At 53.8% G+C, this 13,352-nt stretch overlaps 1 protein-coding gene across 2 annotated transcripts in view; it reads right to left on the reverse strand.

Moving 5' to 3' along the window:
• The window catches only part of SCAP (SREBF chaperone), a 38,958-nt gene that overhangs the window by 15,639 nt on the left and 9,967 nt on the right, over positions 1-13,352 (reverse strand). Inside the window, exons 2-6 of one of the 2 annotated variants that reach the window (XM_083380074.1) lie at positions 5,125-5,324; positions 3,733-3,862; positions 2,951-3,108; positions 1,838-2,058; positions 941-1,046 (exon numbers count right to left, since the gene is read on the reverse strand). In XM_083380074.1, coding sequence (XP_083236200.1) covers positions 941-1,046; positions 1,838-2,058; positions 2,951-3,108; positions 3,733-3,862; positions 5,125-5,246 — 737 coding nt within the window. In that variant the 5' untranslated portion in view covers positions 5,247-5,324. Of the gene's footprint in view, positions 1-940; positions 1,047-1,837; positions 2,059-2,950; positions 3,109-3,732; positions 3,863-5,124; positions 7,173-13,352 lie in introns of those variants that run through there. The other variant, XM_083380073.1, reaches the window with a different exon arrangement.

The raw sequence follows: 13,352 nt of genomic DNA on the forward strand, positions 1-13,352 counted from the left end.
GCATTTGGGGGGGGGGCATTGGTGGGATTCAGCTGGTTCGCACCGGTTCAGTAGAACTGGTAGCTAAATTTGGCTAAGTTCGGAAAACCGGCTGAATGCACACTGCTTCTGGAAGTCCAGTCTAGGCCTTGGAGGCCATGTAGGAGGCCTTCCAGGCCTAGAACGGCCCACTGGAAGTGAATGGATGCCACTTCCGGAAGTTCAGTCTAAGCCTTGGAGGCCTGAAGGAGGCCTGCCAGCCTTAGAACGGCCTGCCGGAAGTGCACGCATGCCACTTCTGAAAATCCATTCTAGGCCTCAGAGGCTGGGAGAAGGATTCCCAGGCCTAGAACGGCCCACTGGAAGTGCATGGATGCCACTTCCGGAAGTTCAGTCTAGGCCTTGGAGGCCTGAAGGAGGCCTTCCAGGCTTAGAACAGCCTGCCGGAAGTACACGCATGCCACTTCCGGAAACCCATTCTAGGCCTTGGAGGCTGGGAGAAGTACTCCCAGGCCTAGAACGGCCCACTGGAAGTGCGTGGATGCCACTTCCGGAAGTCCGTTCTAGGCCTTGGAGGCTGGGAGAAGTACTCCCAGGCCTAGAACAGCCCACTGGAAGTGCGTGGATGCCACTTCCGGAAGTCCGTTCTAGGCTTGGGAGGCGCAGGCCTACATCCAATAAGAGAACCAGTTGTTCAAGTATTTGCATCCCAACGCTGGGCTGTGTGAGTGTGTCCAAAGTCGCCGTCACCACGGTTGTAACTTGAGGTCGTAACCTGTGATGCTCGAGTAAAAGCCGACTTAGATGTGGCTGAGGCTCGTCCAATCAGGGACCCGCTCTCCAAAATGTGGATTTTAAGAATCGAACACCCCACCACACGACAGATGGAGAAGACGACAAGAAAGGTCCCACCTGGTCAAACGTTTCTCCAGCTTGTCCCAGTCTCGGAAAGGCAACTCACCTGGCGTCGTAATGCCGGAGACCCAAGGTGATGGCGTAGACAACCACTCGCTTCCGGTTGTAGAGATTTACCCCGCTGTACTTTCCCGGGACGCCAAATAGGAGATCTGAAGACACCAGGAGGAGAACAGGAGGTGAGTGGGAAGGACACCAAGCTGTGAAGCGGGTGATGCAACCATCTATCTTGAAGGACAAGCTTGGGGATCTGGCAACACTGTTCCGACGCTGATGAATGGTCGTTGACATCCCTCCGTCTCTCCCAGCGTTTCTCAACTTCAGCAACCTTAGGATGGGTGGACTTCAACTGACTTGGCCAGTTGGGGGGGGAATTCTGGGAGTTGAAGTCCACCCATCTTCAAGTTGGAGAGGTTGAGAACCATCCATCTTGAAGGACGCGCTTGGTGACCTGGAAAAACTGCTCAACTCGGAGATCCTAGTGAACGCCCATTGACATCCCTCCGTCTCCCCCAGTGTTTCTCAACCTCCACAAGCTTAAGATGGGCAGTTTTTAACTGGCTTGGCTGGTTGGGGGAATTCTGGGAGTTGAAGTCCACCCATCTTCAAGTTGCAGACGTTGAGAACCGTTTATCTTGAAGGACCCGCTTGGTGACCTGGAAAAAACTGCTCAACTCGGAGATCCTGGTGAACGTTTGTCGACCTCCCTCCGTTTCTCCCAGTGTTTCTCAACATCTGTAACTTTCAGCCGGGTGGGTTTCAACCGGCTTGGCTGGCTGGGGGAATCCTGGGATTTGAGGTCCACCTGCCTTGCAGAGGTTGAGAAGAACTGGTCACTCCACCTTGTCTTCTCAAGGCTAGACTTCAACTCTCAGCATATTCAGCCATTCTGGAATGGTGCCTACGTGGTTGCCAAGTCCCACAGGGTTCAGCCTTGCCTTACCTTTCGGTGTAGCCGACGTCTGCAAGGTCTTGGGCTCGTGCTGGTGTACGGTTTTAATGATATCAGGGTCCGCGCTGAAACGCTCCTGGTCGTTCTGCCAAAAATTTGCCGGGGAGAGAAGGAGGCAGCCATGTTCGGGGAGGAGCCCCCGAAGTTTCTTCAAGCCGGGCAAGAGTTCGGTCACTTGAAGGCAGATATCATCCAAACTTTGAATCCGGGAACTGGGCACCGAAAGAGAGACGGGAGAAGACGCAACATCAAACAGGCAAGGATTGTGTTACATATGTCGAACGGCAGCAAGATTGCACACGAAAAATAGGATCCTTTGATTCCCACAACGCCAAAAGTTGACGGAATTGGCAAGAGATGGCTAAATCGACAGCTTTGATTCACAGAAAGAATACAATTAAGTTTGTTTCGACCTGGAAACCTCTTTTGGACTTTGTGCTTGAGGTGGGGGGAAAAAAAGGGTCCCGCGGATTAAACAGTTTCATTGGTATAGAAGTGGCTGGGTAACAACAGCACAATAGCGGTCAACAACACAATGCCTGGAAAACCCCCCACATCTCGGGATGCTAAATCTTACACCCTGTCGGCCGAATAAAGTTCCTCCAGGCTGGAAAGATGCAACCAAACTTGTTCGGCAAGTCCTTAATTTACAACCGTTCATTTAGTGGCCCCGGAAAAGGCCACTTATGGCCAGTCCTCACCCTTATGACCGTCGCAGCTTCCCCAAGCTAAGCTGATCAAAAGTCAGACCCCGGGCAACCGACTCATCGTTATGACAGTTGCAGCATCCCAGAGAAGGGATGTAGGTCATGTAATTCCCCCTTGGCGGCCTTCCGCCCAATTCACCCAATGACCTAGGTGATTCGCTTAACGACGAGAGGGGTTCGTTTCGCACCGCTGGCAGGGGAAGGCCGCGAAACACAGGGGCCAAACTCACTCGGCAAACGTCTCGCTTAGCAACAGAGATTCAGGGCGCCTTTGTGGTCGCAAATTTGCCTCTCCGTCGAATGCCCTTTTTTGTGTCCCTACTGTGAGCGTGTGTGTGTGTGTGTGTGTTTGTGAAGAGAGGAAGCACCGAGAAGGGGTCCTTGTTTTCTGACGTACCCGTCTCGCAAAACGTGGTTGCGGATTTCCTCCACCAGCTGGAAGACTCGGGCGAGCGGAGAGCGGAAGACGTCAACGGCCAGGAAGGTCTTCGGCCACGGGGAAACGGTGGCTTTCACCAGGACCTGTTGGATGTAGGCCACGGGGGCTCCGGAGTACTGGAGGAGAGAAAAGACACACACACACAGACACACACACACATAGAGACAGACACAAACAAAAATACAATGGGGGTGAATAGGGGGAGCCTTGCGAGGCAGACCGGAGAGAGTAAAACGACATCCCGAGGAGCTAATTCCATTTTATTCTAAAGTTAGGTCCACAGAATTTGCAAGATTAGAATTGCAACTCTGCAGGGGGAGGAGGAGGAGGAGGAGTACATGAGGAGGAAGAAAAGAGAAATAGAGGAGGAGTGGTAGAGGAGGAGAGAAGTAGAGGAAGAGGAGGAGGAGAGGACAAATAAAGGAGAAAGAGGGCAGAAGTACAGGAGGAAGGGAGAAATACAGGAGGAGGAGGAAGAAGGGAGAGGAACAGGATGAGGAAGAGGGGAGAAATAAAGTGGGAGGAGGAGGAGGAGGAGGAGGGGAGAAGTACAGGAGAACCAAACTCCTTCCTCCCTTCTAGCCCTGATGACGTTCTCTAGTTGGGTCACGAAACGTCTGCAAGAACACCCGCCCCCCCTCCCAAACCACCACCACCCTCCGAGCTCAGAGAACGTCCGTTCCAGTTTGACGGTCTCGAGATCCGACGACGGTCCAAAACTGCTCCGTCGTTCCTCCTACCCAGTCGGGACGCTCGCTGGACTCTCCTTGCCGCGAAGCCGTGAAGGGGGGAGGCGCGGAGTAGTCCTTCACCGGGGTGCTGTACTCCACGGGTCCCGTGCCAGGAAGCGGGAGCTTGAGCAACGGGTAGCTGCAAGGCAGGAAGATGGGGATCAGCTCCCAAGGCCGGTCGGTCCCAAGGTTCAGGAAATGTCAAAAGTCCCCTGGAGATCTGTCAAGTTCAAACTCACAGAATCCCCCAGCCGGCCTGCTTTAAGAGGGGAGGACTTCGACTCCCAGAATCCCCCAGCCGGCGTGCTTTAAGAGGGGAGGACTTCCACTCCCAGAATCCCTCAGCCAGCATGCTTAAAGACGCCTGGATTCCAACTCCCAGAATCCCCCAGACAATATGCCTTAAGAGGGGTGGACTTCAACTCCCAGAATCCCCCAGCCGCCATGCTTTACGAGGGGAGGACTTCCACTCCCAGAATCCCCCAGCCGCCATGCTTTAAGAAGGGAGGACTTCAACTCCCAGATTCCCCCAGCCGGCACGCTTTAAGAAGGGAGGACTACAGCTCCCAGAATCCCCCAGCCAGCCATGCTTTAAGAGGGGAGGACCTCAACTCCCAGAATCCCCCAACCGCCATGCTTTACGAGGGGAGGACTTCCACTCCCAGGATCCCCCAGCCGGCATGCTTTAAGAAGGGAGGACTTCAACTCCCAGAATCCCCCAGCCGGCCATTCTTTAAGAGGGGAGGACTTCCATTCCCACAATCCCCCAGCCGGCCATGCTTTAAGAAGGGAGGACTTCCATTCCCACAATCCCCCAGCCGGCCATGCTTTAAGAAGGGAGGACTTCCATTCCCACAATCCCCCAACCGGCTATGCTTTAAGAAGGGAGGACTTCCATTCCCACAATCCCCCAGCCGGCCATGCTTTAAGAAGGGAGGACTTCCATTCCCACAATCCCCCAGCCGGCCATGCTTTAAGAAGGGAGGACTTCCATTCCCACAATCCCCCAGCCGGCCATGCTTTAAGAAGGGAGGACTTCCACTCCCAGAATCCCCCAGCCGGCCATGCTTTAAGAAGGGAGGACTTCCACTCCCAGAATCCCCCAGCCGGCCATGCTTTAAGAAGGGAGGACTTCAACTCCCAGAATCCCCCAGCCGGCCATGCTTTAAGAAGGGAGGACTTCCACTCCCAGAATCCCCCAGCCAGCCATGCTTTAAGAAGGGAGGACTTCAACTCCCAGAATCCCCCAGCCGGCATGCTTTAAGAAGGGAGGACGTCCACTCCCAGAATCCCCCAGCCGGCATGCTTTAAGAGGGGAGGACTACAGCTCCCAAAATACCCCAGCCGGCCATGCTTTAAGAAGGGTGGACATCCACTCCCAGAATCCCCCAGGCCTCTCACCAGCAGGCGAGGACGCAGAGGCCGGTGAAGAGGATGATGGGAATCGGGCAGGAGGCGCAGCGCAAGCCGTGATTGTAGAAGGCCCCGGAGATCTTCCCTCGCAGGCTCGCGGTGCAGGTCATCCTCAGCCCGGTCCGGGGTGCCGGGGTCTCATCTGGCGGCCATCTTTCCGGCCCCCGGGGTGCCGAGTGCGAAACGCCCTGTTGCGAAGAAGCCCAAAAAGCGGAAGGTTTAAAGACGGACGAGGGGTTATTTTGAGACAGTTTGAAGGCGCGCGCGCGCGCGTACGCACACGCACACTTCCCACGCACACAAGGACAAAAGGCGCGGGCCGTTGGAAATGAGCATGGCACCGTCTGTCTTCCTTCCCTCTCACCATTCCTACCTTCCCTCGCTCCCTTCTCTCCTTTCTTTTCTCCTTTCCTTTCCTTCCCTTTTCCTCTTTCTCCTTTCCTTCCTTCCTTCCTATCCTCTTTCCTTTCCCCCTTGTTTCCCTTTTCCCTTTTCCTCTGTCCTTCCTTTCCTTCTCCTCTTTCCTTCCCCTTTCCTCTTTCCCTCTTTCCTTTCCTTCCCTTTTCCACTTCCTTTCCTTCCTTCCTTCCCTTTCCCTCTTTCCTTCCTTGTCGTCTTTCGTTTCTCCCCCTTTTCCCTTTGTCCCCTTTCCTTTTCCTCTTCCTGCTTCCTCTTTCCATTTCCTTTTCCTCTTTCATTTCATTCCTTTTCCTTCCTCCCTTTTCTTTTCCTCTTTCCTTTCCTTACTTTCTTCCCTTTCCCTCTTTCCTTCCTTTTCGTCTTTCGTTTCTCCCCTTTCCCTTTGTCCTCTTTCCTTTTCCTCTTCCCTTCCTGCTTCCTCTTTCCATTTCCATTTCCCCTTTCCTTCCTGCTTCCTTTCTTCCCTTTTCTTTTCCTCTTTCCTTTCCTTACTTTCTTCCCTTTCCCTCTTTCCTTCCTTTTCGTCTTTTGTTTCTCCCCTTTCCCTCTGTCCTCTTTCCTTTTCCTCTTCCCTTCCTGCTTCCTCTTTCCATTTCCTTTTCCCCTTTCCTTCCTGCTTCCTTTCCTCCTTTTCTTTTCCTCTTTCCTTTCCTTCCTTTCTTCCCTTTTCCACTTTTGTTCCTTTCCTTCCTTTCCTTTTCCCCTTCCTTTCCTTCCTTCCTTTCTCTCCTTTCCCTTTCCTTCCTGCTTCCTCTTTCTGTTTCCTTTTTCTCTTTCCTTTCATTCCTTTTCCTCTTTCCTTCCTGTTTCCTTCCCTCCCTTCTTTTCCTTTCCTTTCCTTCCTTTCTTCACTTTTCCACTTTCCTTCCTTCCTTCCTTTCCTTTTCCTTTTTCCTTCCTTCCTTTCCTTTTCCTTTCTTTCCTTCCTTTTCGTCTTTCGCTTCTCCCTTTTCCCTTTGTCCTCTTTCCTTCCTGCTTCCTCTTTCCGTTTCCTCTTCCTCTTTCCTTTCCTTCCTTTCTTTCCCTCTTTCCTTCCTTTTCACCTTTCGTTTCTCCCCCTTTCCTTCCCTTTTTCCCCTTCCTCTCTCTCCTCTTTCTTCGCTTCGCTTCCCTTTCCTCTTTCTTTTGCTTTCCTTTCTTTTTCCAGGTTTCCGCTTCGCCTGGCGCCCGGCCAAAGCGGATTCGCCGGGAAAGCCTTCCGAACGCCGCGCCCGCTGAGGAACGTCACCCCGCCCATTGGGTCACCGTTACAACACCCTCATCATGGCACCAGGCCCGACTGATCTTATCGGAATCCACAGTCAATCAATTCCAACCGACAGGCGCCAATCACACTTCAAAGCTGTTAACTCAACTCGCAGGTGGCTCAATCTCAGCAACGGGAAGCGGGCTGGACTTCCCCTCCCAGAGTCCCCCGGCCGGCCTGCTTTAAGAGGGGAGGAATTCAACTCCCAGAATCCCCCAACCGACATGCTTTAAGAGGGGAGGACATCCACTCCCAGAATCCCCCAGAAAGCCATGCTTTAAAAGGGGAGGAGTTCCACTCCCAGAATCCCCCAACCGACATGCTTTAAAAGGGGAGGACTTCCACTCCCAGAATCCCCTGGCCGGCATCCTTTTAAGAGGCGAGGACTTCAACTCCCAGAATCCCCTGGCCGGCATACTTTTAAGAGGGGAGGGCTTCAACTCCCAGAATCCCCCAGCCGGCATCCTTTTAAGAGGGGAGGGCTTCAACTCCCAGAATCCCCCAGCCGGCCTGCTTTAAGTGGGGAGGACTTCCACTCCCTGAATCCCCCAGACAGCCATGCTTTAAAAGGGGAGGACTTCCATTCCCAGAATCCCCTGACAGCCATGCTTTAAGAGGGGAGGACTTCAACTCTCAGAATCCCCCAGCCAGCGTGCTTTAAGAGGGGAGGAGTTCCACTCCCAGAATCCCCCAGCCGGCATGCTTTAAAAGGGGAGGAGTTCCACTCCCAGAATCCCCCAGCCGGCCATGCTTTAAAAGGGGAGGAGTTCCACTCCCAGAATCCCCCAGACAGCCATGCTTTAAAAGGGGAGGAGTTCCACTCCCAGAATCCCCTGACAGCCATGCTTCAAAAGTGGGATGGACTTCCACTCCCAGAATCCCCCATCCGGCCTGCTTTAAGAGGGGAGGACTTCCACTCCCAGAATCCCCCATCCGGCCTGCTTTAAGAGGGATGGACTTCCACTTCCAGAATCCCCCATCCGGCCTGCTTTAAGAGGGGAGGACTTCCACTCCCAGAGTCCCCCAGCCGGCATGCTTTAAAAGAGGGGGGGACTTCCACTCCCAGAATCCCCCAGGCGGTACTTGTTCTGCGCAAGAATCCCTTCGCTTCCAACTTTTGTTATTCTTCTCAGAGGGAGAAAAACCCATCTGGAAAAAAAGGGGAAATTTCCTGAGAGTCCGGGGAAAAAAAAATTAATCAGTGGGACAGCCTGCCACCAGATGTTGCAGGCGGTTCCATCACTAGAGGTCTTCAAGGGAAGACTGAGTGACCATTTGCCTGGATGACAGAAAACCACCTGCGTTGGGCAGGGGGGGTTGGACTAGATGACCTCCGAGGTGCCTTTCAACTCCGTTATTCAGGGATTCTGTAAGTGTCTCTGGCTTGAGCAGGGGGTTGGACTAAATGACCTCTGAGGTCCCTTACAACTCTCTTATTCCACGATTCTGTCAGGAGCTACTGCTTGGGCCTGGGGTTGGACTAGATGACCTCCTTCCAACTCCGTTATTTAATGATTCTGTAAGGGGCTCCTGCTTGAGCAAGGGGTTGGACTAGATGACCTCCAAGGTCCCTTCTAACTCTCTTATTCCACAATTCTGTCAGGGTCTACTGCTTGAGCCTGGGGTTGGACTAGATGACCTCCAAGGTCCCTTCCAACTCTCTTATTCCACGATTCTGTCAGGGTCTCCTGCTTGAGCATGGGGTTGGACTGGATGACCTCCGAGGTCCCTTCCAACTCCGTTATTCTATGATTCTGTCAGGGTCTCCTGCTTGGGCAGGGGGTTGGACTGGATGACCTCCAAGATCCCTTCCAACTCTTGTCATTCTGTGATTCTGTAAGGGGCTCCGGCTTGAGCTCAGGGTTGGACTAGATGACCTCTGAGGTCCCTTCCAACTCTCTTATTCCACGATTCTGTCAGGGTCTCCTGCTTGAGCCTGGGGTTGGACTAGATGACCTCCGAGGTCCCTTCCAACTCCGTTATTCTATGATTCTGTCAGGGTCTCCTGCTTGGGCAGGGGGTTGGACTGGATGACCTCCAAGATCCCTTCCAACTCTTGTCATTCTGTGATTCTGTAAGGGGCTCCAGCTTGAGCTCAGGGTTGGACTAGATGACCTCTGAGGTCCCTTCCAACTCTCTTATTCCACGATTCTGTCAGGGTCTACTGCTTGAGCCTGGGGTTGGACTAGATAACCTCTGAGGTCCTCCCAACTCCGTTATTCAATGATTCTGTCAGGGTCTACTGCTTGGGCAGGGGGTTGGACTGGATGACCTCCAAGATCCCTTCCAACTCTGTCATTCTGTGATTCTGTAAGGGGCTCCTGCTTGAGCCTGGGGTTGGACTAGATGACCTCCGAGATCCCTTCCAACTCTCTTATTCCACGATTCTGTCAGGGTCTCCTGCTTGAGCCTGGGGTTGGACTAGATGACCTCCGAGGTCCCTTCCAACTCCGTTATTCAATGATCTGTAAGGGGCTCTTGCTTGAGCCTGGGGTTGGACTAGATGACCTCCGAGGTCCTTTTCAACTCTTATTCCACGATTCTGTCAGCAGCTACTGCTTGGGCAGGGGGTTGGACTAGATGACCTCCAAGGTCCCTTCCAACTCCATTATTCAATGATTCTGTCAGGGTCTCCTGCTTGAGCCTGGGGTTGGACTCGATGACCTCCAAGGTCCCTTCCAACTCCGTTATTCAATGATTCTGTCAGGGTCTCCTGCTTGGGCAGGGGGTTGGACTAGATGACCTCCGAGGTCCCTTCTAACTCTCTTATTCCACGATTCTGTCAGGATCTACTGCTTGAGTCTGGGGTTGGACCAAATGACCTCCGAGGTCCCTTCCAACTCCGTTATTCAATGATCTGTAAGGGGCTCCTGCTTGAGCAGAGGGGTTGGACTAGATGACCTTCAAGGTCCCTTCCAACTCCGTTCTTCTATGATTCTGTCAGGGTCTACTGCTTGGATAGGGGGTTGGACTAGATGACCTCCGAGGTACCTTCCAACTCTCTTATTCCAAGATTCTGTCAGGGTCTATTGCTTGAACCTAGGGTTGGACTAGATGACCTCTGAGGTCCTCCCAACTCCGTTATTCAATGATTCTGTCAGGGTCTACTGCTTGGGCAGGGGGTTGGACTGGATGACCTCCAAGATCCCTTCCAACTCTGTCATTCTGTGATTCTGTCAGGGTCTCCTGCTTGAGCCTGGGGTTGGACTAGATGACCTCCGAGGTCCCTTCCAACTGCGTTATTCTATGATTCTGTCAGGGTCTCCTGCTTGGGCAGGGGGTTGGACTAGATGACCTCCCAGGTCCCTTCCAACTCTGTTATCCTACACTTCTGCAAGGGCCTCTCTGCTTGAGCAGGGGGTTGGACCGGATGACCTCCAAGGAACCCATCCAGGCCAAGGATTCCATGATGACCCAACTCACATTGTGACGCACGCAAAATGACATTTCTGAAGGACGGAGGGCCGGTCACACCAAGGGAGGAAGGTCAAAAAGACGCCACTATCTCCGGACGGACATATTTGTGTTATCAGCACAGCCTTCAACCGCCTGGAGACGCGGGTTTGTCGCAACCGGCAACAAAAACACAGCCTTGGGAAACGGACAGAAGGACAAAGAAGAGAAGACGAAGGAGAAGAGGAATTCTGAACACATTTGGAAGGGACCGCGGAGGCCATCTAGTCCAACCCCGTGCTCAGGCAGGAGACCCTGACAGAATCATGGAAGGACAGACTTGGAAGGGACCTCGGAGGCCATCTAGTCCAACCCCCCTGCTCAAGCAGGAGACCCTCACAGAATCGTAGAGTATCAAAGTTGGAAGGGACCTGGGAGGTCATCTAGTCCAACCCCATTCTCTCTTTTTTTAAAAAAAAACAACCCTGTAAAAGCATATTTCAGTCTTTGGGCAATTTTTCTCCCCTGCTATTTCAGCATTTTTGAAATTGAATCTCGAAGAATTAAGTGGCAGTCCTTGATTTACGACAATGGACCCTAACGTTTCTGTCAGAAAGGGAGACATTTGGGAAGTGAGTTTTGCTTTGATTTTCCACCTTCCTGGCCGCCGACATTAAGTGAACCGCCGCGACTGTTAAATCGGTCGCCTGGTCATTAAGACCTCCACTGACTTTGCTCGTCCGGAGGTCACAAAATGGGGACTGCGTCTCACACACACACACACACACACACACACACACACACACACACACACAGAGGGACACTGCGACCATCATAACTACGAGTCGGCAGCCAAGCGTCCGACGTTCGATCCCGGCACCGCGGGGACCCTGTGACGGTCGCTAAGTGTGAAAAACTTAGTCCCTTTCTTTCCCTGCCATTGTAACTTGGAACATTTCTCTTCTCTCTTGTACCCCCCCACCACTCCTCCGGATGCCGTAAACCATGTTGCACTGAGGGTGTGCCAGCTTGGAGGAATGAGAGCCACACCTGCCGCCCTAGAGGCGAGTTTGCCCCCTCGGTTCAGGAAGGACGGGAAGAAGGAATTGGAGAGAGGGAGGAAGGAGGGGAAGAAGGGAGGCAGGAAGGGGAGGGGAAGGGAAGGAGGAGAGGAGGGGAAGAAGGGAGTGAAGGAAAGGAGGAGAGGAGAGGAAGAAAGAAGAGGAAGTACATGAATGGGGAAGGCAGGGGAGGGGAAGGAGGGGGGGAAGAAAGGAGGGAGTGAGGAAGGAAGGAAGGAAGGAAGGAAGGAAGGAAGGAAGGAAGGAAGGAAGGAAGGAAGGAGAGGCAGAAGGGAGAGAGGGAAAGGAGGGGAAGAAGGAAGTGAAGGGAGGAAGGAGAGGAGAGGAGGGGAAGAAGGGAAAGGGAGTACATGATGGGGAAGGCAGGGGTGGGGGAGGGGAGGGAAAGGGGAAGAAGGGAAGGAAGGAAAGGAGGGGAAGAAGAGAGGGAGGGAGGGGAAGGGAGTGAGAGGAGGAGAAGAAGGAAGGGAAGGAAGGAAGGACAGGAAGAAAGAAGGAAGAAAGAAGGGGAAGAAGGGAGTACGTGAATGGGGAAGGCAGGAGTGAAGAAAGAGAGAAGGGGAGGAGGGGCAGAAGGGAGGGAGAGAAATGAGGGGAAAAAGGAAGTGAAGGAAGGAAGGAGAGGAAGAAAGAAGGGGAAGAAGGGAAAGGGAGTACACGATGGGGAAGGCAGGGGAGGGGGGGAGGGAAAGGAGAAGAAGGAAGGAAAGGAGGGGAAGAAGAGAGGGAGGGGGGGAAGGGAGGGAGGGAGAGGAGAAGGAGGAAGGGAAGGAAGGAGAGGAAGAAGGGAAAAGGAGTACACAATGGGGAAGGCAGGGGAGGGGGAGGGGAGGGAAAGGAGAAGAAGGGAAGGAAGGAAAGGAGGGGAAGAAGAGAGGGAGGGGGGAAGGGAGGGAGAGGAGAAGAAGGAAGGGAAGGAAGGAATGAGAGGAAGAAGGGAAAGGGAGTACACAATGGGGAAGGCAGGGGAGGGGGAGGGGAGGGAAAGGAGAAGAAGGGAAGGAAGGAAAGGAGGGGAAGAAGAGAGGGAGGGGGGGAAGGGAGGGAGAGGAGAAGGAGGAAGGGAAGGAAGGAGAGGAAGAAGGGAAAAGGAGTACACAATGGGGAAGGCAGGGGAGGGGGAGGGGAGGGAAAGGAGAAGAAGGGAAGTAAGGAAAGGAGGGGAAGAAGAGAGGGAGGGGGGAAGGGAGGGAGAGGAGAAGGAGGAAGGGAAGGAAGGAGAGGAAGAAGGGAAAAGGAGTACACAATGGGGAAGGCAGGGGAGGGGGAGGGGAGGGAAAGGAGAAGAAGGGAAGGAAGGAAAGGAGGGGAAGAAGAGAGGGAGGGGGGAAGGGAGGGAGAGGAGAAGAAGGAAGGGAAGGAAGGAATGAGAGGAAGAAGGGAAAGGGAGTACACAATGGGGAAGGCAGGGGAGGGGGAGGGGAGGGAAAGGAGAAGAAGGGAAGGAAGGAAAGGAGGGGAAGAAGAGAGGGAGGGGGGGAAGGGAGGGAGAGGAGAAGGAGGAAGGGAAGGAAGGAGAGGAAGAAGGGAAAAGGAGTACACAATGGGGAAGGCAGGGGAGGGGGAGGGGAGGGAAAGGAGAAGAAGGGAAGGAAGGAAAGGAGGGGAAGAAGAGAGGGAGGGGGGAAGGGAGGGAGAGGAGAAGGAGGAAGGGAAGGAAGGAGAGGAAGAAGGGAAAAGGAGTACACAATGGGGAAGGCAGGGGAGGGGGAGGGGAGGGAAAGGAGAAGAAGGGAAGGAATGAAAGGAGGGGAAGAAGAGAGGGAGGGGGGAAGGGAGGGAGAGGAGAAGAAGGAAGGGAAGGAAGGAATGAGAGGAAGAAGGGAAAGGGAGTACACAATGGGGAAGGCAGGGGAGGGGGAGGGGAGGGAAAGGAGAAGAAGGGAAGGAAGGAAAGGAGGGGAAGAAGAGAGGGAGGGGGAAGGGAGGGAGAGGAGAAGAAGGAAGGGAAGGAAGGAAGGAGAGGAAGAAGGGAAAGGGAGTACACAATGGGGAAGGCAGGGGAGGGGGAGGGGAGGGAAAGGAGAAGAAGGGAAGGAAGGAAAGGAGGGGAAGAAGAGAGGGAGGGGGGGAAG

The sequence above is a fragment of the Vipera ursinii genome, assembly GCF_947247035.1.
Source record: "Vipera ursinii genome assembly, contig: SUPER_Z_unloc_3, whole genome shotgun sequence".
Taxonomy (NCBI): Eukaryota; Metazoa; Chordata; class Lepidosauria; order Squamata; family Viperidae; genus Vipera; species Vipera ursinii.